At 41.2% G+C, this 25,759-nt stretch overlaps 1 protein-coding gene across 1 annotated transcript in view; it reads left to right on the top strand.

Annotated features, from left to right (window-relative positions):
* The window catches only part of C7 (complement C7), a 56,183-nt gene extending 33,772 nt beyond the window's left edge, over positions 1 to 22,411 (top strand). The window contains exons 11-18 of the mRNA XM_082453631.1: positions 423 to 651; positions 3,220 to 3,391; positions 6,484 to 6,571; positions 8,740 to 8,872; positions 12,348 to 12,539; positions 16,762 to 16,852; positions 19,527 to 19,711; positions 21,186 to 22,411. Coding sequence (XP_082309757.1) covers positions 423 to 651; positions 3,220 to 3,391; positions 6,484 to 6,571; positions 8,740 to 8,872; positions 12,348 to 12,539; positions 16,762 to 16,852; positions 19,527 to 19,711; positions 21,186 to 21,367 — 1,272 coding nt within the window. The 3' untranslated portion in view covers positions 21,368 to 22,411. The remainder of the gene's footprint in view (positions 1 to 422; positions 652 to 3,219; positions 3,392 to 6,483; positions 6,572 to 8,739; positions 8,873 to 12,347; positions 12,540 to 16,761; positions 16,853 to 19,526; positions 19,712 to 21,185) is intronic.
* Positions 22,412 to 25,759: the final 3,348 nt, after the last annotated feature.

The raw sequence follows: 25,759 nt of genomic DNA, 5'->3' as shown, positions 1-25,759 counted from the left end.
TTAGAGAGATATGTTAAGTATCTCAGAGTCAGGATATTTAATCTCAAATTTAATTGCATTTGCTTCTTTACTGTAATTTAAGTGCATTTCCTTTTCTTCTATCCTCTGCAGAGGTGGAAATTTGTTGTCTTCAAAATAATCTTTCAGTAACTAGAAAATGAACATCCTGTTGGTTTTTTAAAATTTTATGTATGCACACAAAATACAAAAAATATTCCCTCCCTATCTGTTTCTAATTTTCCCTAGGTTTGTCTTGTAAAGGTAGTGAATTGCTTTCTCTTTTTATTTGAACAAGAAATAGTTGGAATTAAGATAAGAGTGGCTTTTGATTTTGTTTTAGTGGAGATTGAGCCAAAATGCTGAAAGGAAAATATTCTCGCCCAAAACCCTGATTACTGACCGTGATGTCTTTATCTGTGTAGCTGACACCTTTGTATGAGCTGGTAAAGGAAGTACCCTGTGCCTCTGTGAAAAGGCTGTACCTGAAACGGGCCATTGAGGAATATCTGGATGAATTTGACCCCTGTCATTGCCGGCCTTGTCAAAATGGTGGCATGGCCACTGTGAAGGGGACCCAGTGTCAGTGCCATTGCAAACCATACACGTTTGGTGTGGCGTGTGAACAAGGAGCCCTCGTAGGGGATCAAGCAGGTCAGTGTGCTGCATTCTCTCAAGTTATGCTGGACACAATGAAAAGGGAATTACCCTTTCCCTCTGGCCTCTGAGATTGTGCTTCTTCGTGTATGGAGAAGGGGAAGTCTCATAGGGCTTTGAATTTGTCTCTCCCTCCCTATTCCACCTCCGGGTTGTAGCTACTGAGGTCGGGCCCTTTGCTATCTCTCTATTTTCCCATCTGAACTAACAGAACTGCCTTCTATTCTCCACTCTCCATTAGAACAGATTTATGCCTGAAACACCTTCCATCCTTCCATAGTCATCTCAGTAAGGTTTTGTCATAACTTAGGTCTACAGAGCTTGTGTCTGCACTGACTAACCTTTCTGGTGGCAAGCTCTTGGAAACACCTCTATTTCTATTTTGTGTTATGTCCCACCAATCAATCATTCACAAATATTTGTTGAACATTGGCTGTGTGCTCAACAGTGCATTTGGTGTTTTAAGTATTTAGTATGTGACGTTCACTTTATGAGTAGGCAAAGTATGAGATGATTTGTGTATATTTATTTTTATATTTATTTGTGTGTCTCTCTCCTCTAGAAAGCTTACTTCTTAAATTTGGAACTGTTTGATTCCTTTCTTTATTCCCACAGCCTGACATAGTTCTTGATTCATAAAGTCACTTAATAAATGTTTGATCAATGAATAAGTACATGACTAAATCACGGTTGCTTATAGACAAGCATCAGGAAAGCATCCTTGCCTCCAAATGTCTCCCCAAGTGGCCTGTCCTGGTAAACTAAAATGCCACCACTGTGATTCATTCCTTTGAGGCTTAGATTTACAGCTAGCTATTTGATACAATGGAAGCTCCCCCTGCTGGTGAGGAATGGAGTAGCAATCATAATACATCCAGCTCTTATTACCTACTATTAACATACTCAGGGGACTATATTATTAACTCAATTTCTAATTGTGGAAGAAGGGGTAAGGAAGATCATGGGAAAAATTGTATAAATTATTTTAGTTTTTTTGTGTGTGATACTGAGGACTGGCTGTGGAGGGAGTGGAGGGAAGAGGGATGTAGGTCACACAGTAGAAATAGCTAAGGAGCAGTAAACACACCCATCTGTTATCAGAAGTCATACTTTGGGAGAATGGTTCCTGAGATCAGTTTCTAACTAGGAAAGCAAAGCTCTTAGAATATGCTTCAAATTCTCTCTTACCTCCTCCAAGGAATATGATGGGAAAAATACTAAAAACTGTGAGCCATGAACCAGCCCTGAGGTAGAAGGTGGCCAGAGTGAGTTGAGGAGGTGCCTGTAGATTGGAGAAGGATGCTGACAGGGGGTAGAAGCATTTTTCCTACTTACATATTTCCTCATTTTGTACAGCACCAGCCCTGGGGTTGCCAGCCTGGAGTACCCAATAGACCAGGGGTCCCCAACCCCCGGGCCACGGACCGGTACTGGTCCATGGCCTGTTAGGAACCGGGCTGCACAGCAGGAGGTGAGCGGTGGGCGAGGGAGCAAAGCTTCATCTGTATTTACAACTGCTCCTCATCGCTCTCATTACCACCTGAGCTCCGCCTCCTGTCAGATCAGCGGCGGCATTAGATTCTCATAGGAGCACAAACCCTCACAGCGTGAACTGCGCATGCGAGGGAACTAGGTTGCGTGCTCATTATGAGACTCTAATGCCTGGTGATCTGAGGTGGAGCTGAGGCGGTGAAGCTAGCACTGGGGAGTGGCTGCAAATACAGATTATCATTAGCAGAGAGGTTCGACTGCACAGAGACCATAATAAATCAATTGCTTGCAGACTCATATCAAAACCCTATCAGTGAGTGTCAAGTGAAAACAAGCTCAGGGCTCCCACTGACTCTGCATTATGGTGAGTTGTATAATTATTTCATTATCTATTACAATGTAATAATAATAGAAATAAAGTGCACAATAAATGTAATGCGCTTGAATCATCCCAAAACCGTCCCCTCCTCCCCAGTCCGTGGAAACATTGTCTTCCATGAAACCGGTCCCTGGTGGCAAAAAGGTTGGGGACCGCTGCAATAGACTATGCTCTTCTCATGCCCAATCACTGCTTTAACATTAGGAACTTATTTGCCTTACTAAGAGACTGTGGGGTGATAAAAAGAGCCTGGACTCACCCATAAGACCAGGTTACAGTCTGGATGTGGCTCTTGTCCACCAGTACAGCATTGCACATATCATTTAACCACTTTGTCTTGGATTCCACACCTATCATATGAGAATGTTAACAGACCTCTTGGCCACCTCCATTCGTTCTTGTGAGAAGTAAATGAATGATAAAATGCATGTGAAAGTGCTTTGAAACAGTTGTAAAATAATAAACAAATTTAAGATAGTATTGCAAGAAGTTCGTTAATGCAGCCTTAAAACGGACAATCCTAGTCAGCGTGCAGAGACAGTCTGGCCATTGTGGAGACCTCAGTGAACAGAGTGAAGGTAATAAACCCCAGATCGTCCCCTCCCCCAATAGCCACGTAGTAGGAAGCTTAGCTTACTGAGCTCTGAAATCTTCCTCTCCAAGTACTCTCTGAACAACGTTTCTCTTATTTACAGGAGGGGTTGATGGAGGGTGGAGCTGCTGGTCCTCTTGGGGCCCCTGTGTTCAAGGGAAGAAAACAAGGAGCCGAGAATGCAATAACCCACCTCCCAGTGAGGGTGGGAAATCCTGCATTGGAGAAACGTCAGAAACCAGACAATGCGAAGACGAGGAGTTGGAGCACTTGCGGTAATAGAGACCAGACCTCCTGGCAGTTATGTAAAACTCAGTGCCCTCTGCAGTAAGCACGGAATACACGATTGCTGCTATTGAAAGGTTTAAACCTTAAATGGTGATTTTTATCAGGGAGTGCTTTGCTCTTAGCATTGGGGTCAGTTGAAGGAGAGAGGCATATTGTGGCCGATTTGCACTTGTGTGCTTCAAGTTTTCCTGACACAGGTGTTACAAAAGGCTGGGGAACTGGAAGGCAGTCTGGCTCAGTGCATGTGAGCAGCAGCTTTGGCATCAGGCAGATCTGCCACCTACTTGCTCTGTGAACTTGGGCAAGTTAGGATAAAAATAGTAGATACAATGCTAATAGGATATTGCCTGAGGTTAAGAAGATAAAGTGATTTGTACTGTGCCTGGCATATAGTAGGCATTCACTAATAGTTGCATTATTTTTCAGATATACCACTCTCTCTTATTTATTTACTTTGGACTAAGCATGAAGCATACATTTGAGACGGCTAACATCTTCACTTATTAGTCCAGGTGTCTGATACCAACTTCCTGTTTGCCAGGATCTTGCAAAAGCTATCTTCAAAAATGCTTCGTTGCTGGACTTCCCTGGTGGTCCAGTGGTTGAGAATCCGCCTTCCAATGCAGGGGATGCGGGTTCGATCCCTGGTCGGCAACTAAGATCCCACATGCCACAGGGCAACTGAGACCCGACACAGCCAAAAATCAATCAATCAATCAATATTAAAAAAAAAAGATGCTTCGTTGCTGAATCATACCCCTGGGTTAGAGTTCTTTATGCCACACCCCACTCTTTAATACTGTCCTTATTAACCTTTTCTGATCAGGGATTGGCAAAAAATCTAGAAAGATAATTTGAAGGTCATGTGAGTTGAGGAAAAGTGTAAGATGCTTGGGTATCTGGTATTAGCATAGGGAGATGAGATGCCTTATTCCTTATTCCTTGGGTGCTTCGTAATCCAACAATAACCAATATCTCTTGGCTGAGGAAGCTGGCAAACATATGAGATTCTGGTAGGAGGGACCAGAAAAGCTCATCAAGATTAGGAGCCCAACCGGAGACAAGGGAGGGCAAGCCCTGCACATACCCTGATCTTGTCAGAAACCCCACCCTTGGACTGTTGTTATAAACCCCTCATCAAATCCTCTGGGGTGGGGACACATAGTTTTTCAAGGCAGGAGCCCGCTGTGTCCCCCCTTTGCCTGGCAAAGTAATAAAGCTATCCTTTTCTACTTCACCCAAAACTCTGTCTCCGAGATTTGATTCGGCATTGGTGTACAGAGAGGCCGAGATTTCGGCATCATAATCATGATAACAATGACATCTATCATTAAACAATGATTTTCAGCAGTGCCTCTGAGGTCACTCTACACCAGTATTATCTCCACTCCAGAAACACGAAATCTGAGGGGAAGCCTTACAAATAGCCTGTGAATGTCGCCTCCTTCTGAGCTGAGTTCCTTATATTCTTGCCACACACTGAGGAAACTCAGAGATGTGAAGTATTAAGCATAATTTTCCTTTTTTTATACTAAGGAGGAAGAGGATATTTCCTCTCCTCTGAGCACCAAGAAGAGTGAGAATTCTCTCAGTGCTTCCCTTAGGCTGCTCCTGTCCATCCAGCTTTATGTCTACAGGCAGAGGAAATATGCCCACGGAGGGAGAGGTCTCCTCAGAGACCCTCATCTTCCCAGAGATCTGTGCCCTTGAAGGCAACATTCTTCTCCTACCAGAATCTCACACGTTCGCCAGCTTCCTCAGCCAAGAGATATTGGTTACCGTTGGATTACGAGGCACCCAAGGAATAAGGAATAAGGTATCTCACCTCCCTATGCTAATACCAAACACCCAAGCATCTTACACATTTCCTCAACTCACGTGACCTTCAAATTATCTTTCTAGAATTTTTGCCAATCCCTGATCAGAAAAGGTTAATAAGGACAGTATTAAAGAGTAGGGTGTGGCATAAAGAACTCTAACCCAGGGGTATGATTCAGCAATGAAACATTTAAAAAAATTTTTTTAAACATTTATTTTTAATTTTCACTTACTTAATTTATCCTTGTTGCACCAAGTCTTAGCTGCAGCATGTGTGCTCCTTAGTTGCAGCATGCAGGATCTAGTTCCCTGACCAGGGATTGAACCCAAGTCCCCTGTGTTGGAGGGTGAATTCTTAACCACTGTACCACCAGGAAAGCCCCTCTGGTCCCTTTAATCTTGCCTCAGGTGGTTACTTGGATGCTCCTCCCTTGATTAGCAACTGTTCAAATCTGCCCTTTGGAACTCAGGGAAGGTCATGGAGGCTGGAGTCTTGCCTACAAGAAATGGGGAACAAAAAAAGGCCTCTGTGCCTTGGAGCCCCACAGGGCCCTGCTCGGTTTCAGTTACTGTGAGCTCCCCTAGAGATTGCCTTGTGAGAGGTAGAAATAGCATGATTTTAGGAGCTTAACTAACTATACATGAATCCAGCCCTGGTATTTTTTACTCTATAACCTTGGACAAGTTATTCAGACTTGCTGAGCCTTTCTCCACATATCTCATGGGGTTACTGTGAGTGTGAATTGAGCTGAGGCACATTTGTTGAACATCTGCCAAGGTGCCTAAGCACATAGTAAGCACTCAGTCAAAAACAGTTATTATTTTGTGTTACCTCTCTCGCAGGATCACGAACTTGAATTACCTTATTTTCAATACAGAATTGATTTTGTGTTAAAGGTATTTAAGAACCAAAGAGCAGGAGAAAAAGTGGGTGTGAGACAGGTGACCTCTAGGAATCCCATAAAGCATACGTGTTGCCCAATGGCTTTATTTCTTTTTCTTTTCTTTGTTTGTTTTCCATACTTCTGATCTGGTAGTTATCTTTTGGAAGCTTGAGTTGATATTTGTGTTTTCTATCATGGGATGTGATCAGATATTTTATTCTGAGAATGACAAAAACATCACATCACATCACAATGTCCACTACTCACTTGATGGAGTCCCTTCAGATGCAAATGAAAAATTCACTGTGCTGTAAAATATTTATTAAACTGTGGAAAATCCATCATGTTAATTATGTTTTGTTTCCTTTTCCTTTCAGATTGCTTGAACCACATTGCTTTCCTTTGTCTTTGGTTCCAACAGAATTCTGTCCATCACCTCCTGCCTTGAAAGACGGATATGTTCAAGTTGGTTATAAAAGATACTTTTTTCCTTTACATACACTGTTTGTTCCAAGTTCTAGCTCTCTACTGATGTCATAACCTATTTCCTCCTTCCGTGATGAAACAGTACTAAAAACATTTTATGTGTACGTTTTAGTTTAGCAGTGAGGGTTTTAGTTTGTGAGTTTTCTTCTTTGGCCCAAGGTGGTTAGAATTCTTCAGGAGGTAATATATCTCCTGCGGTAAAGGAAATCAATATCGCCACCCAATGAATTAGAAATGTAATCATGCCAGAGGGTTGCTAAACATTTCCATTCTGAACACGAAAGTAGGAATCTATAAGCAAGTTTTTCAGCATAGAGAACTTACCCTGTTCTTTTCACTGCAAGGAGTCTTTTTAAATTTTTCATAAATACAAGGGTTGGGGTAAAGCATTAGGTTTATTCCAGGGGCCAGTAAGACATTTAGCCAGTGTCTGGTGAGATATGGGTCATTGTATTATACTTTGAGCAATTTTCTTGTTCAGGAAGGAACACAAGTCATCTGCCATTTGTCATTCTGGGAAATTAATATGGCTTTGGGGCCATATTAATTCGTGTGCTCTTCTCACTCCTTCTTATGATGAGGCTTTACCTCCAAACACCAGGAAGTATCTCTTCATGGTACATAGGAGCTATTGTTCATCAGGATTTTCTCAGTGCCACCAGCCTTGGTTTCTGGGTGAAGAATTTGTCTCTCAAATGCCAGGCCCTTGAACATATACTCACTGAGTGTTTGCTGAAATTTCCCCAAATGTAGGTACTGTTGGGAGATGTGTGTGTGTGTGGAGAGAGAGAGAAAGTGAACCTAGAATCTCTAACACTCATATTGTCCCACCACAATCCATGAAGTTCCTGAAGGAAACATGCTTATAGAATGAGGCCAGGCAGACTCATATACTTCAGCAAACCACGAAGCTGCTGTCTTCAACTGTAGTGCATGTGGTGTCCTGTAAGGAGCTGGGGGTTCCAAACACTGTCCCGTGGACTGGCTACATCATAGGCACCCAGGAAACTTAACAATAGATTGCTGCTTGCCCCTTGTTTAGTGTAGAGCCTGAGAGGTTTTTTTTTTTTTTTTTTTTTTTTTTTTAATTGTTACTAATGGTTTTGACAGAGACGGCCAGGTTTAGACACTGTTGAGTTAGACCTTCTCATATAGAAGTCCCTTCTGCAAGGCAGAGGAAGGCCTAGGGGCTAGAACCCAGGCAGATCAAATATCTTTCCCCATTTTCTTCAAATCACAATGCCAATCTGGGTGCTCTTTTGCCTACCAACTCTCATGATGGAGCCAGACTGGGCCAGGAGGAACAAGACTGTCTGTGAGAAGAAAGCGCCACAGAATTTTGTTCTATTGCCTACAGCAGAGCTGGTCCAGCTCCACGCCCTCTCCCAGGCCAGTTTTCTTCCCCATCTTCTTGAATAGCCGAGAACTAGATGGATAAGGAAAGGAACCAAGAGAGACACCAAACAAGAATGATGACTCCCTCTAGGCTCAGACCTCAGATTCTTCCTTGCTTCACAGCGAAATCTCACCTCCTGGCATTATGGGCTAATGGCACGTCCTTGAATCTGACCCAGCCTCAGCATCACTTCCCTTACAGGATGGGGCTGGGGAGGGTAGTGGGTGGAGATCAACATCATGCTTCCCCTGAAAGTCATCCGTGGGAACCTCAAACTTCCGTGAACATGTTGATAGGACATTTGAACATTTCTGCCTGTTCATAATGACATTTGTTGGACAGTATTGCCAACGGACAGCCCATAACACCTCACTAGGAAGAGGTGACTGACAAGGACATTTCCAAAATCCTATGCTTTCCTGAAAGTGTATTAGAAGTTATTTGAGCAGTGTCCACTAAAGTAATTTTAGTAAAATGTTTAGTACAGTGCTTGGTTTTGGGGAGCTGCCAATAAATTATAGTACAGTGGCATTAATAGCTTTATTTCAATTAATGGTGGTACCAGTGTTGTTGGCTAGGACTCTACAGGAAAAAATAATTTTACAGACAATTTTCAAAATGAATTATTTGAATGTAGGCTGCCTGACGATTAAAGAAGTCATGATTTATAGGCTGAATATATCTAAAGAAACATTTTGTTAAATGCAAAAGAGATATATTCTTCCTTTCTCCATCTTTTATTTCTGTTTAGGATGAAGGTGCAATGTTTCCTGTTGGGAAAAACATAGTGTATACTTGCCATGAAGGATACTCTCTTGTTGGAGACCCTGTTGCCAGATGTGGAGAAAACTTACAGTGGCTTGTTGGGAAAATGCATTGTCAGAGTGAGTGGCCTTGATTATAGTATATAATTTAAGATGAAAGAATAGTGTGGAAAGGAATAAATCAGGATAAATAACAGCTTACCATATGCCCATGTCTTGATCTCCTTTTCCTGAAAGGTTTATATGATCCTGTCCAAATTTCAGGAATATCTTGAAAAACCCCTCAGCTCTCTCTAGTTGCTAGTGCTCCTGTTAGGTGAGGCACATTTTATTGCAATTTTAAAGTTTCTGGTGCAAATTAGAATAAGTCAGGGAGCTCAGTTCTGGTTAAGACCATCAGGACATTCTTTAGAGTTTAATTACCAGGGATTTACCACAATTGACTTCCTTAAATGCTTTTGATCCTATTTTGTTTAGATGTTGGCATCTGAGTAAGTGCTTCTGCATGTTGTATCACCCTAACGCTATTTTCTGGTTTCTATCTCAGCTGTACTACAATATAAGATTCTTCAGCAGATGGATAGACAGAGCTACAGGGATGTATTTGTCCTATATCAGTTGGTCTAGGCTATGTGAGGAAAGTCCTAGTGCACACAGGTACATTTTATTCTCTTGAGTACATACATATTAGTAAAAGTTCTGAGTTGTCAGGTATACATACATTTAGAGTTGGTAGATGCTACCAGTCTTCCAAGTGGTTGTACCAATTAACATCCCGGACAGAATCTGAGACATCAAGATTGCTCTGTATCCTCACCTACACTTGATATTGTCTATCTTAATTGTTTATTTTTAGCTATACTGGTGAGTGTGTAGCAATATCTTATTTTTTAATTTGTATTTTTAAATTTGTATTTCTTCTGATGACTAATGATATTAAGCCTGTTTTCATATATTTATTGGGTATTTGGATACTTTTTTTGGTGAAGTGGCTGTCTAATCTTTTGGGCATTTTTTCTGTTGGTTTGTTAGTCTTTTTCTTACTGATTTGTAAGGTCTCCTCTTGTTCTCTCTGTTTCTGTCTGTCTTTCTGTCTCTCTGCCCTAGAGTCCTTGGGAAGAAATAAACTATCAATATTGCTGAAATAGAATATAAATATTCCCTAGCTAAGAGTATTAAAGCCAAAATTTAGTTCTTTTAAAAGGTTAATAAGATACTTCTGCTTGAAGAGCTTCTTTTTCTTTATTGTGTATCTACTGGTGAAAAGTTGTCCCAGTATTTGTTCATCTAAAACGTTTTTATTTTATCTTTACTTTTGAAGGATAGTTTTACTGGATAAGGAATTCTAAGTTAGCAGTTATTTTCTTTAAACCCTTTAAAGAGTTTATTACATTGCCTTCTGACTTCATTGTTTTTTAGTGAGAAGTCAACTTTCAAGTTTATTGTTTCTCCTTTGGAAATCATATTTTTTTGGTCTGGCTGCTTTTAAGATTTTTTTTTTTTTTTTTTCTTTACCAGAAGCAACTCTACTCTGATGTGCCTAGGTGTGATTTTCTTTGTCTTTGTCCTGGTTGATCTTCAAAGCACTCTTGAACCTATGCTTTAATGTCTTTTGTCAGTTTTAGAAAATTCTTCACCTTTGTCCTCAAATATTGCTCTGTCTCATTCTTGCTCACGTCTCCTCATGAGACACAAATTATACATTTTTTAGAATGTATATACATATACATACGTGTGTGTGTGTATATATATATATATATCTTTGTTTTGTTTTGGTTTTTTTTGCCTTGGCCTGTGTCTTGCAGGATCTTAGTTCCCCAACCAGGGATCGAAGCCACGTCCAAGACAGTGAAAGTGCCAAGTCCTAACCACTGAATCGCCAGGGAATTCCCTACATTTTTTTGTTTTACATCAATTTTTCTCTCTCTGTTTCATTTTAAATATTTTCTATTGATCTATATTCCAGTTTATTCATTCTCTGTACAGTTGTGACAATCTGCTTTCAAGAACTCTACTGAGTTCTTAATTTCATTTTCCAATTCTAGATATTCCATTTGTCTACTTTTCTATACTTTCTAATTCTCTGTTGATATTCTCCATCTTCTAATTTCATTTTTCCAACATATTAATCATAGTTATTTCATGGTCCATGTCTGTTAACCCCATCATCTGGATCTGCTGTAGATGTTTCTATTGTATTTTTGAATGTTGGATTAGTTTTGGTTGAATGCCAGATTTATATGTAAAAAAAATACATATGGATGATGTTATCTTCCTCTAGAAAAGATTTAGGTTTGTTTCTGGCAAGAACAAGGCTTGTTTATGTCCGGTTTACCTTTATCTCAGGTTGTATCCATTAAGGGATCATAAGGGAAAGTATGGGATTTCTACTGAGGCTCCTCCTTTGTAACAGGACTGGACTCTAATTTTTGGTCTCCTAGCCCTGTGAGACTGCTAAAAACTCCATGCAGCTATTCAGCTTCTGAGCTGCAGCTTTCTCCTTAGTTTAGCAGCCCTTCAGCACATTAAAAAAAAAATGTTTTTTTTCAAATTTACAAGTAACCTCAAGGGCAAAAGCATTACCAAACGTTGTAATCACTACTTTAGACTTCCCTTTTTCTAGAGTCTTGGGCCTTCAAATTTCCACTGTTCTGATTGTTGTCTGATGCTCTCAGAAATACTTTTTCTTTTAACTTTGTACAGCCTTTCTATGTGTCTTAGTGGGAGCATTAGTGTGAAACCAGCAAATGTGTCATGGCCAGAAATAAACAAATCTGATGCTAAATTATTAGCTTTTTGAAGGCAGATTATGTGACTAGTGTTTTGTGTCCCTAGTAGCACACAACATATTTGGCAAAATATAGACACTCAATAAATGCTGATTTTGAATGAATGAATGGGTTTTCTGATTAAAATGGTGCAAAAATAAAGCAGTACTTTGTAGAATATTGTCCAAAGTCCACTAGAGAGATTGGCAAGATTTTTTTTTTTAATCATGAACTCTGACTCGCTTTCCATGACTATGCATGTTTCTCATTTTTCTCCTTGTTGTTTTTTCAAGTAGAAGATTTGAGCTAATGAATGTAATGGAATAAGAAAAGATAGAACTGGGAAACCAAAAATGATTTAACACTTTTATGGTTGCAAGGTTAAAGGTGGTTCTTTAAAGATTTCAGATAGCAAAATATCTAATTGGGTATATGCTAATGATATGCAAATGAACACAACTCTTGGGAAAATTCTAGTGGGGCTTCACCAGACAAGAAGTAGCAGCTGTAAAAAGTCTGGTTTTAACAGCAGGCTGGACTTCAGGACTCCAAAAGGCTTATTCATTTTAAGTTGTCACATGGCTTTGAGGGCAGGGGTGAGAGAGTGGGAACTGTTTTGGCCTTCAGTCATTCATGTCATTAACATGCCAGGCATGTTGGGATATGTCTTTCAGGGCATCCTAAGAGTGAACTCACCCTTCCTCCTTGTCCTCTAATTAGAAAAAGCAGAACAAGTGTATCAGCACCATTCAAGGCTGTCACTTTTTTTTTTAAAAGATGGTTTAGGAAAGCAGTGACCCTTGCATTCTTCTCTCTTTTCTCTTTAGAAATTGCCTGCGTTCTGCCTGCACTGATGGATGGCACACAGAGTCATCCCCACAAACCTTTCTACACCGTTGGTGAGAAGGTGACCTTTTCCTGTTCAGGTGGCAGGTCCTTAGAAGGTCCTTCGACATTTCTCTGCGGATCCAGCCTTAAGTGGAGCCCTGAGATGAAGAACGTCCAGTGTGTGCAAAAAGGTGAGTGGCTCTTGGGTCTGTCCAAGGACACGTACACTCAGGGAATGAGAGTCCTTGCGGCAGTTCCTCAAGGCACTGAACCTCCATAACGGAGTCATTCCCTCCATGCCTGCCCTGCTACAAGAAGGAGGTCAGTTCATAAAGTGGGTAACAGACTTTTTTGCACATGGCACAGATAGACTCACAGAATTCAAGGAAAGGCAAGAATTGCCCTGGGGATTCTGAAATTTTAACTTAAATCCTTCATATCAAAGATAAGCTTTATATTTGTTAAGGTGCCAAGAAAATAAAGAATTTCTAAAAGCTGATTTCTGGTTTCCTCCTGATTTTTAAAAATGTACTTTTATGAAGTACAGAGTTGAGATCATAATTTATATAAAATTCTGTATGTTTCATTTTTGGGCTCTTAGAGTTTATTAGTGCTATTGAAATTGAAAATTTAAAAGCGCTTACATATAACCCTGCAAAGCAGAGTTATTGAAGGAAAAGTATTGTGGTTTGTGAAGTTGTTCTTAATAGTAGAAATCCAAATATCCAGTATTTTGAACACATGGCAAATTAAAACAGTTTTTTAAAAAATTTTTTATTGGAGTATAGTTGGTTTACAATGTTGTGTTAGTTTCGGGTGTACAGCAAAGTGAATCAGTTATACATATACATATATCCACTCTTTTTTGGATTCTTTTCCCATATAAGCCATTACAGAGTATTAAGTAGAGTTCCCGGTGCTGTACAGTAGGTCCTTATTAGTTATCTATTTTATACATAGTAGTGTGTATATGTCAATCCCAATCTCCCAATTTATCCCTCTCCCCCCTTGCCCCCTGATAACCATAAGTTAGTTTTCTACATCTGTGACTCTATTTCTGTTTTGTAAATAAGTCCATTGGTATAAAATGGTCTTTTAAGAAGCTAAGGCAGGAAGAGATTTAGAAAGCCAAACTATTTCTTTTAGAGATACTTAAAATGGGATAGATTTATTTTCAAAATAACCTCCTCTTTCTTCTTTGTTTATATTTTTTTTTTAATTTTTTTTTTTAAATTTTATTTATTTATTTATTTTTGTCTGTGTTGGGTCTTCGTTTCTGTGCGAGGGCTTTCTCTAGTTGCGGCGAGCAGGGGCCACTCTTCATCGCAGTGCGCGGGCCTTTCACTATCGCGGCCTCTCTTGTTGCGGAGTACAGGCTCCAGACGCGCAGGCTCAGTAATTGTGGCTCACGGGCCTAGTTGCTCCGCGGCATGTGGGATCTTCCCAGACCAGGGCTTGAACCCGTGTCCCCTGCATTGGCAGGCGGATTCTCAACCACTGCGCCACCAGGGAAGCCCTACATTTTTTTTAAGAAATGGAAAATATTATGTTTGTAACAATTAAAAACAAGAAAGAAGAAAATCGCACTTGCATTCTATTTTATATGATATTCTTATTTCTTGAGTATATAATTTTTAATTCAATGCTGAAATTTGGCTTCTATGGTGAAGATGAAGTAGTTGATTCCGTGAGTAGTAATATTAGGTGAATTCGATCTTCACAATTGAAAAGAGAGCAGGCTGTGACTGATGGAGCAGGCTGTGACTGATTGTGTTAAATAGATCACAGAGGACAGAATGGGAGGGCTGCGTGTCCAGTGGAATGGCTGCCCTGCCTGTTCTCAAGTGCTCTGTAGCTGTCACAGCAGAGACAGCTGCTTTGTTTTCTACATGCACCGAAGTAAAGCTATGAGTTTATTTGGGATAAAGTAATGGACCTGTACCAATAATGCTAAAATTAAGGAGAACAATGTACAGTTGATGAGGTTGCTCTTTTCTTCCAAATGAGATTATATACTTTATATACTTGTTTTTTTCTGAAATGTCTTTTTCAGTCACTTTATAACACATTTGGTATGAATTTTCTCCCACTCAGTAGCAAATCCTATTAAGGTTTTAATTAAGGATGTTTTTCGGAAGACTTAGATAACAATAATAACTACCCTTAAAATAAGCCTATAACAAACCAAAAGTTCCAGGTTTGTCAGCCTCCAGAGTTTTAAAATACCTGATGTACAAGTAGTTAGTCTTTTTTATATTGTGGTAAAATATACACAACATACAATTTAGTATTTTAACCATTTAAAAATGTGCAATTCAGTAGCATTAAGTACATTCCCATTATTGTTCAACCATCACTGTCATCCGTCTCCAGAGCTTTTCCATCTTCCCAAACTGAAACTCTGTATCCGTTAAGCACTAGCCCGTTATTTATCCGCACCTGCATCAGTACTTAGTCTTGATGTGAAGATATTTGATTTTAAAATAGTAAACGTATATACTGTAGGTGGGTCCTAAGAGTGTGTTTACTTGGTTAGTCAAGCCATGAAGATAACAAAGCTATATTCTTTTTAAATGCAAAAGTCTTTGGTCTAGGTAATTCTACAAGCGATTTTCCGCAAAGAAATTATAATAACTTTTAGAAAATATTTAAAATTTGAAATTCTATCCTTATGAACGGTTAGCAAATAAACTGCTAATAATAATGCAGAACTAATGTACATGACTTAATCACTGAACTTCAGTTTTGGTCCATTTAGATCAGACTTTCCCAACCCCAGCACTACTGGAATTTGGGGCCTGATAATTCTTTGTTGTGGGAGCCTGTCCTGTGCCTTATCAGATGTTTGGCAGAATCCCTGGTCTCTGCTCACTAGATGCCAATAGCGTCTCACAGGGGTGACAACCAAAAATGTCTGTTGACATTGCCAAATGTCCCCTGGGGAGCATACATTTGCCCCTGGTTGAGAAGCATTGATCTAGATAATACCATTAAAATATTTTATTTTGGAGTTACTTAGGATTTCAGAAAATTTGCAAGTATAGTTTCCATATACCCTTTACCCATCTTCACATAATATTAACACATTACATACCTTGACACAATTTAGTTGGTCAAAACCAAGACATTAATATTAAACAGTACCATACTATTGACTACCCTACAGACTCTATTCATACATCACCAGTTTTTCCACCGATATCCTTTTCATGGTCTAGGATCCAATTCAGGATACTACGTTGCATTTCAAATTGGGCGATTGGGATTGACATGTATACACTGATGTGTATAAAATTGATGACTAATAAGAACCTGCTGTATAAAAAAAAAAAGATAATACCATTTCAAAGAAAATGTTTAAAGAATAAGTACTTGCTAGAGACCTTGCTGGACACGGCAGGCATACTTCACCTTGCTACCATTTTTACAAGTTCATGCCTTCCTTGTTCATGAGATTTTCCTGTCATGTCTAAAGCTCTTATGTTTTCTGAAGTAAGGAAGTATTCCATAGTTTGTGCACCCATAAAAACACATCCTTCAGGCAAATGACCTTTATAGATATATCCAGCAGGTAGCTAGTTTTATGATGCAAAAGTATATGCCACTGAATTCCATTGTAATGAAGCTGGCAGGAGGTGGAAATTGCAGGGTGGTATAGACTGTTCACGTTGTAGGCAGGCATAGCCTAGGCCGTGGCAAATTATGCTCTTGTAAGTTGGACCAAAGTGTTTTCCTGTCAAAACTGGAATGATGATTGGCTTTCTATCAGTTTGTAGGAAACATAAAATAAAGGAAAGGATTTTATTAACGTAAGTACCTCCAGACATTTAGTCACTGTTGAGGGGAGACCACTTGGACATTTACATGTAAGAGGTTATTCTAGTTGTCCTTGAGATACTGAGAGCTCTTCTTGTATAGGTCAAGTGATGGTATGCTTTCTGTCTCATTATAGGCACAGTGGGCAAAATGCGTCCACATAACAAACAGTTTTTAAACCCCCATGTACTTGATGAAAGGGAATCTACTCTGTGGGCCTTCAATTCAGACAAACATGGACTTCAATCCTGGCTTGGGCAATTTGTTAACTAGCATGAATTTCCTAACTTTTCTGTCTCTTAGTTTCCTCATCTCTTAAACGGGCATTTATTAAGGGGATTAAATATCACAGTGTATAAAAAGGGCAGGGCCAAGAGTAAATGCTCAAGAAATGGCAGCTATTATGACCAATGAAATTGGGTGGTCTTAGGAATGCTCTAGCTCTTGTAAAGTGCTTTATAGCTTTATTTTTTACTGTACAAACTTGTTGCAGTTGAGACTATTACAGAGCCTGGTTCAACAATTAAAATAATACCTTGTTTGCTATAAAGAAGCTTTTCACCTAATGATCGCCTCTCCATTATCATTTTCTTTTAGATGCCCCTTTGGCACCGGAAGTGCCTGAATGTCAGCGCTGGGAGAAACTGCAGAATTCAAGATGTGTTTGTAAAATGCCTTATGAATGTGGGTAAGCTCTGTCTTCTTCTCTGTTTTATTTTATTTAAAATAGATGGGATGATTTCTTAATGCCATTTGAAGCAACATGGATGGACCTAGAGATTGTCATACTAACTGAAGTAAGTCAGACAGAGAAAGACAAATATCGTATGATATCACTTATATGCGGAATCTAAAAAAAAAAATTGGTACAAATGAACTTATTTACAAAATAGAAACAGACTCACGGACTTAGAGAACGAACTTACGGTTACCGGGGGGGAAGGGTGCAGAGGAAGGATAGTTAGGGAGTTTGGGATTGACATGTACACACTGCTGTATTTAAAATAGGTAACCAACAGGGACCTTCTGTATAGCACAGGGAACTCTGCTCAGTATTATTTAACAACCTAAATGGGAAAAGAATTTGAAAAAAAATAGATACATGTATATGTATAACTGAATCAGTTTGCTGTACACCTGAAACTAACACAACATTGTTAATAAACTATACTCCAATATAAAATAAAAAGTTAAAAAATAATAATTAAGTTAAAAAAAATAGATGGGATGATTTCTTAGATGCTAGTCTCTGTTAGCTCAAAGGTGTTACTTACCACGGGTTAAGGGTCTTTGCATTTCAATCCAGCCCATTTGCTGCTTGTTTTTTGCCTGGGTCACCAGGGCTGACCATTGGTGACGTTAGGCAGTGTTCTAATCTGGCTGGTGAGAAAGGCTGAAGGACTGCTTGAGATTGCTTGTTCTCTACATAAAATCGGGCAAAATGACAAAACTGTCACCTGAGGATTTAGAGCTTGAGGAGATTAGGGCTGAAATTCCCATGAGACATAAACTCTTAAAGATACCAAGAGAAACAAAAGCAGCTGCTTTTCTGATTCTTGAAATATATTTATTTCTAGATTTGCATTCTAAGAACACCACCACACTTGAAATCACTCCATTGTAGAAAGATATCTGAAGTAATTACTGTATGTTGGATACAGATGGCATGATTAAGTTGGGACAAGAGGAGGTTTACTGGTGGTACTACTTACAGAAATGTGGGCAGAGTAAAGAAAACTGCAAGCCACAGGGCAGTACTCCTGGGCTGGTAGCAGTTCGGGTTTATAGTATCTCCATGCCCAAGCCAGAAGGTGTGAGAGAGGAGCACTTAGGAAAACCTGTTGACAGAGGGCTAGTCGAGGAGGAGTTGAGTCCCTCATTTGGGGACCTCAGAGATCCCTAGCAGTGAGCCAGGGGAATAAAACCCCCCATTGTACCCTCTTCTCTCCCTCCAGTCTCTTGCCAGACTCCCCCATTGATCAAACACCCCTGAAGCTAGAGGACAAGGAAGTCTATTGATGTGGTCCATACATGTCAGCCTCCCAGGCAGGGTGGAGAAGAGTGGAGGGTGAATCGGGAGAGGCAAATGGCAGCTATCCAGTCCCCAGGACTTACTGGCCATCTTTAAGGTTAAGAATCAAAACACAAATTATTAGCCAATTACTTGGCTTTCAATTAGTATGGTCATCAAAACACATCTTGAACACCTACATTGGGTAATGATGACTATGGTGGTATCTTATAAGAAGTAACTTCTCATGTGAAGGAGAACATAAAACTGAACAGCATAAATGGAGATGGTCAGCCCAGAATCTTCTGACTGTGCTGTTATTCTCTATTAATCATTGTTTACTTTGACTCACTTTCATCCTCTTTCCAACTTCTCTGATTCATTGAGTTTATCTGCAACCTGTTTATAAATACGGTAAGAGTTTTAACATCAGATACTGATAACAATCAGATAGATGGCCTTGTAAGTTCTCTGCCCTTTAAGCTGTCCTGAGTACTTCTATTTAAAGTTTAAATAAACAGATAAAAAAGAGATACTAGGATTTGTTTCTGTTACATAAATGTCCAAATAAATTTAACTCTTGGTCAGAGAAGTAAGCATTAGAGCTAAATATATATAAGTAAATATAGATTCTGTTTACTATTCAAAAATGCCTTGTTGTCTAGGGTTTCACTACAGTAATTGTTTCCTTACCCATCAGCATTCAGAAATGTGGTTGTTTTTATTAGTGACATTTCAAATAGTTAGCACTATTTTAACACCGATGCATACGAAAAAAAAGTAACCCATTTTATGGAGATATTTCTAAACTATTTTGTAAACGTAGATACTCTAAAAATAGCATTGAAAAATAGAGTTCATTTTCCCTTGAGGATTCAGTCATCAGCTGTGGATAATGCTATAATATGGACCTGAACTCTCAGGCCTGCTGGCCTGGGAGGAGGTGCTTTCTTCTGCAGTCAGTGGTCCCATTTGACTACCATTCCTCTGAGTGTTTTGATCTTTGCTAATTTTCTGTCTCCTTCTTTGTCGTCAGTCTACCAGCTGTGGCTAGCAGACGTTGCCTTCTCTTCTAATTTGCTGTATCTGATCTGCTCTAGATGAAACTACATTGACACTAGATATCTAAGCTTGTAAAATTTGTGAGTAAATAAAGAACAAAATATGTTCATTTTGAAGATTGGAGGGAGTTGGCCCTAGTAATGGGGGGCATTTGCATTTCTGTTCCATCTTTTTGCTGTAGGTGACAACATCTGAGGCACTGAACCCAGAGCCTCACCTTTCACTTCTCATTCTCAGCTTTGAAGAAAGAAAATCTTGTAAATAAAGTAATTTAAAAAATTTGTTTCAGATCCTCCTTGGATGTATGTGCTCGAGATGAGAGAAGCAAAAGGATACTGCCTCTGACAGTTTGCAAGATGCATGTTCTCCAATGTCAGGGTAGAAATTACACTGTTGCTGGTAGGGAGAGCTGTACTCTACCTGCCTCAGCTGAGAAAGCTTGCGGTGTGTGTCCACTATGGGGAAAATGTGATGGTAAGGGGCATTTCATATTTGTAACTATAAAAATGCTAAAGTAATAGGAGTGAAGTTTTCAAACATGTAGTTTTCTAGTTTAGCAGCAGATCAAAGCACATCCCTGAGGGTGTCAAAGACCCCAACTGGTCTGAGCATGAACTATCCTCCCCCACTGCCTTCCCTGGGGAGGGGGTGGATCAAGAACTCTCCCTGATGGTCTGAATGTCCTCCCAAACATCACGTTCCACCTTCACGATCTTTGCTGTGTCCTTGTATTATCCATACTATGTACTCATTGAGAAAGAAACAGACTCCCATAAAAATAACAATTTTTAAAAGAAGAAACTTTGTATCACATCTTTAATAGGAAATGTCCCTTGTCTTAAATATTAGGTAACCATGAAAATACATACAGTGAAACAAAACAAGGTAGGAGATTCCAGCCAGATGCTGCTCAAAGCTTGGAGGATGATGCTTCCTGGTGATAAAGCGTGTTTAGCAAGTGCCGGGGGCGTGTTGAAAGCACACCCGTGCCAAGCTGACACTTCCTCCTAGAAGCAATCAGAAGGACGTGAAGAGAATAGGAAGGGAGGTACTACATTCTCAGGCTGTGATTCCATACTTGCTGGTGCCGTGTCCAGGGAGCACTTAACAGTGATCTTGACAACCAGCACCGGCCACCGCTCCTCCACGGGGGGAAGAGTTGGGTCGCCAGAGCCAAGTCACCGTCCTCAGTTTCCCCATCTGTCAGTTTGGGAGCCAGACTGTGCGATCTTGATCTGTAAGGTCTCTGCTAGCTCCTCAGGCCCTCCTTTTCCTGGCCGGTACCCACTGGGCACCTTTCCCCTCACTCCCGTCCCATGTGCAGCAGAGACGATGACACACATAGCCGCGTCTGGGTCACTTTCGGCTTGGCAGTCACCACAGTGGTCTGGCAGACCTGGTTACCCTCCTTCTGGGGACGCCTGGCTGGTGTGTTCCAGCCTCGCACCTTCAGCGCACACACTGCTTTCCTCCCCTACTCGTTTCTGATGGGTCTTTACGGGACATGAGGCCTTTTGCATCTCATGCCCTCTCTCTCTCAAAGCAAGTTAATTTTTCTTTTGTCTCCCTCTGTTTGAGCCTTGCCGCCCGGCTCTTTGCTGAGGTCTCTGTATTTGGTCTGGGCGTTGAGGGATCCCACCGGGGGTTTGGGCCCCGCCCTGTGCAGCACGTGGAGGAGAGAACCGCTCCGCGGGGGTCCCATCGATAGGAAGCCTGGCAGCAGCCTCAAAACCTGCTTATTCTGTCGGAGTGGAGCGAAATGCCTCCCTTGCCCAATCCTGCGGCTTTTCCTGGGGGTCCGGGAGAGGGGATGGTAGTTGATTGCATCACGCGAGGCAGGAGCGTCTATAGCTCTCCAATCACCAAACATCACGACTTTGGACGTGATGCGCCTTGTCTTCCCCGCGTCCACCATGGGCCACCAAGCCTCTCTCGCCTCTTTTTCCAGCCCAGAGCAGCAAATGTGTCTGCAGAGCCGCCTCGGAGTGCGAGGAAACAGGGTTCAGCGTCTGCGTGGAGGCGAATGGCAGGGAGCGGACCATGACAGAGTGTGAGGCCGGCGTCCTGAGATGCCGAGGACAGAGCATCTCCGTCACCAGCATCCGGCCCTGCGCCGCCGGAGCCCCGTAGCTCCCGGCGCCGGTGGGTCTGCTCGCGATCCTGCAGCCGCGTGGCCGAGTTAGAACCTCTGCACGCCCAGCCCTGTAGACAGCTTCTCAGCACGCGGGCCCATTCTTTCTCCTTCCACTCCGTATCCACTTCTCGCAATCCCCAGGCCCTGCATAATTACGCAACCCTTTGTTCTCCCAAACCTGAATCCAGATCCTCTTTTTCTTCTCTTTTTAAATGTCAGTCAGGCTGAAGGCTATTGATGAACCTTTGAAGGAGCTGTTATGTTCTTGGAAAAATGGCTGACTTCTCTGGACCTTGACTTTTTTTTAATCTGAAAATTAGAGGGTTGGACTAGAGAAATCTGAATGCTCTATGATTCTTTTAAGTATGATTAAAAGAACCGACCAGAACACACTCTACAAATTGATTACAAAAACAGAAAGATTAGAGAGGCTGGCTTCGCGCAGTGAAACCGAGTACAAAGGGGACCTTGAATGGAAAAAGGCAGATACAATTATTCCATCCCAGGCACCACACCTAGAGATCCCTAATCTTTTCAGGAGGTTGAATCACTGCTATCAGAGTGGAATCCATCACATTATGGTTACAGGGGCACCTTCTACTTTCTTGTCTGAGAACAAGTATTTACAACTGAGGCTTCTCTCTGGAGCTTTTCTTGTGTTTTCCAGACACAAGACCTGCAATCTGTCCCCCTCCTTCCCTTTCCTTTTGCAGGAAACATCATTCATGCCTGAGCCGTTGAGTGATTGCGTATTTGGGAGAACAGCGCTTTCTAATGTGGACACACACCTAGACTTTTTAGGGGGCTCTACAGGTAGAACCATGTGAGGCATTAGCCTTCTATTTAGTCCCTATTCATCTTTCATCAAAACAAAATAACAGCTGTAGGTGATGAAATGAGTGGGCTTCAATGGAATTTAAAATACGCTTTTATATACAAATAATATCTCTGTATTTTTCTGATACATTTCAATGAAACTTTAGTTTAAATGACAATGATTAAAAAACTCATTAAAGATACTATACTTTGGAATTTTAAAATCTGTGTTATGTTTAATTTTAAAGACCTTCCATGAAGGATGGCTAATGTGCTCTTTTTTCTATTTTTAAAATTTTCAAAATACTTTATTGAGGTATGATTGACATGTAAAGATCTGTACATGAGTTTGGGGATAAGTGTACATCTGTGAAACCATCACCACCATCCAGACCATAAACATATCCAACATCTCCCAAAGTTTCCTCCCACCCTCATTATTATTATTATTATGGTAAGAACACTTAACGTAAGATCTTCCCTGTTAGAAAATTTTAAGTGTACATTATAGCATTGATAGCTACAGGCACTGTGCTATATAGTAGATCGCTAGAACTCATTTATCTTGCATAACTGAAACTTGATATCTTTTGACCATCATTTCCCCATTTCCCCCTACCCCTAGCCCCTGGCAACCACCATTCTACTCTTTGCTCCATGAGTTTGACTGTTTTAGATACCTCCTAAAAGTGAGGTTATACAGTATTTATCTTTTTGTATTTAGCTTATTTCATTCAGCATCATGTCCTCCAGGTCTATCCAAGGGATGAGTGAATAGTCAGTGGAGAAGGAGGGGACCAGTGAATGAGGTTGCAGAGAGTTGCTGTCTTGAAATACGAAATTTCATGCCTTTTTAAGTTTTCCGAGCATCCTTATACTTGACTTTTCCTCTGGTTGGACAGAGACCTTCACAATTGTCTATGCGCGAATTAGGATCGTGGCAGCAGGGCTGCAAGAAGAAAGTAACTTTCAACATTAAGACTTCAAACACGTTTTGAAACTTCCAAAATAAGTTCTTGAACATCTGAAGAGAAGGCTTTGAGGAAAGCTGGGAGGACTGTTTATGCCATGAAAATTGACTGCAATGAGAGCAGAGGGAGTGTGAGAATGTCCCCATCTGCCCTTCCCTCTGCCTCAGACCAGGTGAGGGACATCTGAGCTGGGCTGGGATCTAGCCTTGGAAGAGAAGGCAGAAAGTGCTGAAGTTAAAGTCATCTGGACCTAGCAGGGGACAGAGGGAGAGGAGGGAATCAGCTGGTGCATTGACCAGTTTCAGGGAGCTACATGGGAGCCCAGTCACATCCTACTGGCCATCACTCACATTTTCAGTGGACACTGTAAGTCACCTGGGCAGAGACGCTGCTTTGGAAGGTCTCCTAATTGCGTCGGAGTGTGCCTTATTGTGACACTCCACACATTTACTAATAATTGACCAACAGGAGTGCTGCTTATCAATGCCCTGAGATTTAGGGAGCCCCGTCCTAACTGCTCTGTATGGAACCTCCCTCCCGACAGCAACAGTCCAGGGTGCTTGTAAGTCCCTTGAAACAGAGGGAATATTCCTGGTATTCAGGTGGGGGTACGGTGGGGATGCGGAGTGGCAAGAGGAATATCTGACAAATGACCCCTGGAACTCTTGAGTTGCCTAGCAACAAGCCAGGTAACTGGCTCATTGGACTGAGAGCTCCCCCTCTCAGCTAGGCAGGTCATTGCTAATCTCAGCTTCATATGGGACTTGCGAGTCCCTCCTGTTGTTAAGTAGCCACTCAGAGCTGCAGGTGCTGAGCGGCTGGTTTACTCAACATTCCCCGAAACAGCTGCACATGAATTATTCGTCACTTTTCCTTTTGGTTAAGATATGTGGACTCATCAATATGTTTGGACCGACCCCACAGTTTATCATTTGTTCTATATTTTTTTCTATACCTACCAACATTCCTTACACCCTCATACTCACACACATACTGACCCACCACAGGCGTTTGGATTATTTGTAAGATGAGCAGAATAGCTAGTGAAGGTGGTCATCATAAATCTGAAGATAAAGGAAGATGTTACAAACTTAGGGTGTTCAGGTGTATCTACGACTCTTTCTTTCTCTGAGGTAGGAGAGGAGGAGGAGACACAAGAGGAGAGAAGAGAAATGCAAAGAAGTGGGGGGGGGGAAGATTGGAGCATCCTTAGTACAGGAGGGGCAGAATTGAGCCGCTGCATTAGTCCTGCTACCCACCAGTCCACTGAGACTTTTCCCCCTTGATGGACTAGTTAAAGTGTATTCAATACTTTCGCTAGAAATGGAATGACCTGTTCTCTTTCAGGACACTGAGCCAGAAAGCAACTGCAGTAGGAGGCAATTTCCGTTAATATCTGAGAAACCCGAGGTATATGCATGCTTTTCAATTACCTTGGTCTTTCAGGCAGTTCACACATTTGGGGACAAGAAAGCTGATGGCATGATAGGAGTCCCTGCTGTGACCACCAAAGCACCTACAATTTGTCTTTATATTTATTCCTGTCAGGCAAAGCTCCAGCTTTATCCTCAAAACATCAATCATGTAAAAAAATTTGCTTTTTTCGTCCAAGGGTTAACAAGACTAGATGGGAGGACTGTCGTTTCAGAAGGGGTGGGCTGAAGGTGAAAAGGTGGGCACAAGAAAGAACAATAAAATGTTCTTTTTGATTCACAGGCTGAGGACAATTTCCTGTGAAAGGACAAACATTAAGAACTACTCTGTTATCACTGTTACTTCCGTGCATCCCTATGAGAGGGGGCTGGTACTGAATCCCAGGGGAGGGGCCTCAAGTACATAACAGATCAATGATGCTCAAGACAGAGAAGCATTGATTGAAAGAATGAAGCAGATGTGCTGCTGGATGAGGGCCTGTTATGCAATAATGAGCTGACCAAGTGGGCTGGGAACGCAGACAGGTCCAAGGAATTTTCTGTAATAGTGAAGTGGAATTTTCTCATCAAAGGAAAGTTTTACCAGACACCCTCAGGAGAAAGTGATTAACATGAAAGTCTCAGGATTGGTGTATTATTAGATCATATGCAACCCCAGTGTGTACCATGACAGTAGTTCATAAAGGGCCCCCACTGAACTCTAAGTCCAGAAACTCTTCTCTGCACAGACACTGAGCACCGGGGTGTTGAGGGGGGAATTGCTGAAGTCAGGTGTGGTGTAAACCTGGACAAGCTCTCTGATGGGATGATTGTGGCCCTATAGGATTAAATACTTTGGCAGGATGATGAGGAGATATCCTAAGTGTCTGGAGTCTCTTAAAAATGCAATGATTGGCACCATGGACGTGGTGCACAGATTCATTAAATGTGGGAGAAAGCCACCTTTGAGGAGATCTGGTCCCCAAGCCTCCTCTGGACTGGTGAGGGTAGGGACTTGACGATATGGTTCTGTGCCCGCTGTGACTCAGGACACTGGCTGTATATATTCAATAAAATGGCCATTTTCCAGTTGTTATCCATTGTGACACAGCTGGTTTACTCCAGAAATGGCTCTTCTGCCTCCCAGGGGAGTGCTCATCCCGTTTCACTATACCTGGCCCCTTTACTG

Source organism: Balaenoptera physalus (assembly GCF_965194825.1).
Source record: "Balaenoptera physalus genome assembly, chromosome: 3".
Lineage (NCBI taxonomy): Eukaryota > Metazoa > Chordata > Mammalia > Artiodactyla > Balaenopteridae > Balaenoptera > Balaenoptera physalus.
This window is presented reverse-complemented; position numbering and strand designations above follow the sequence as displayed.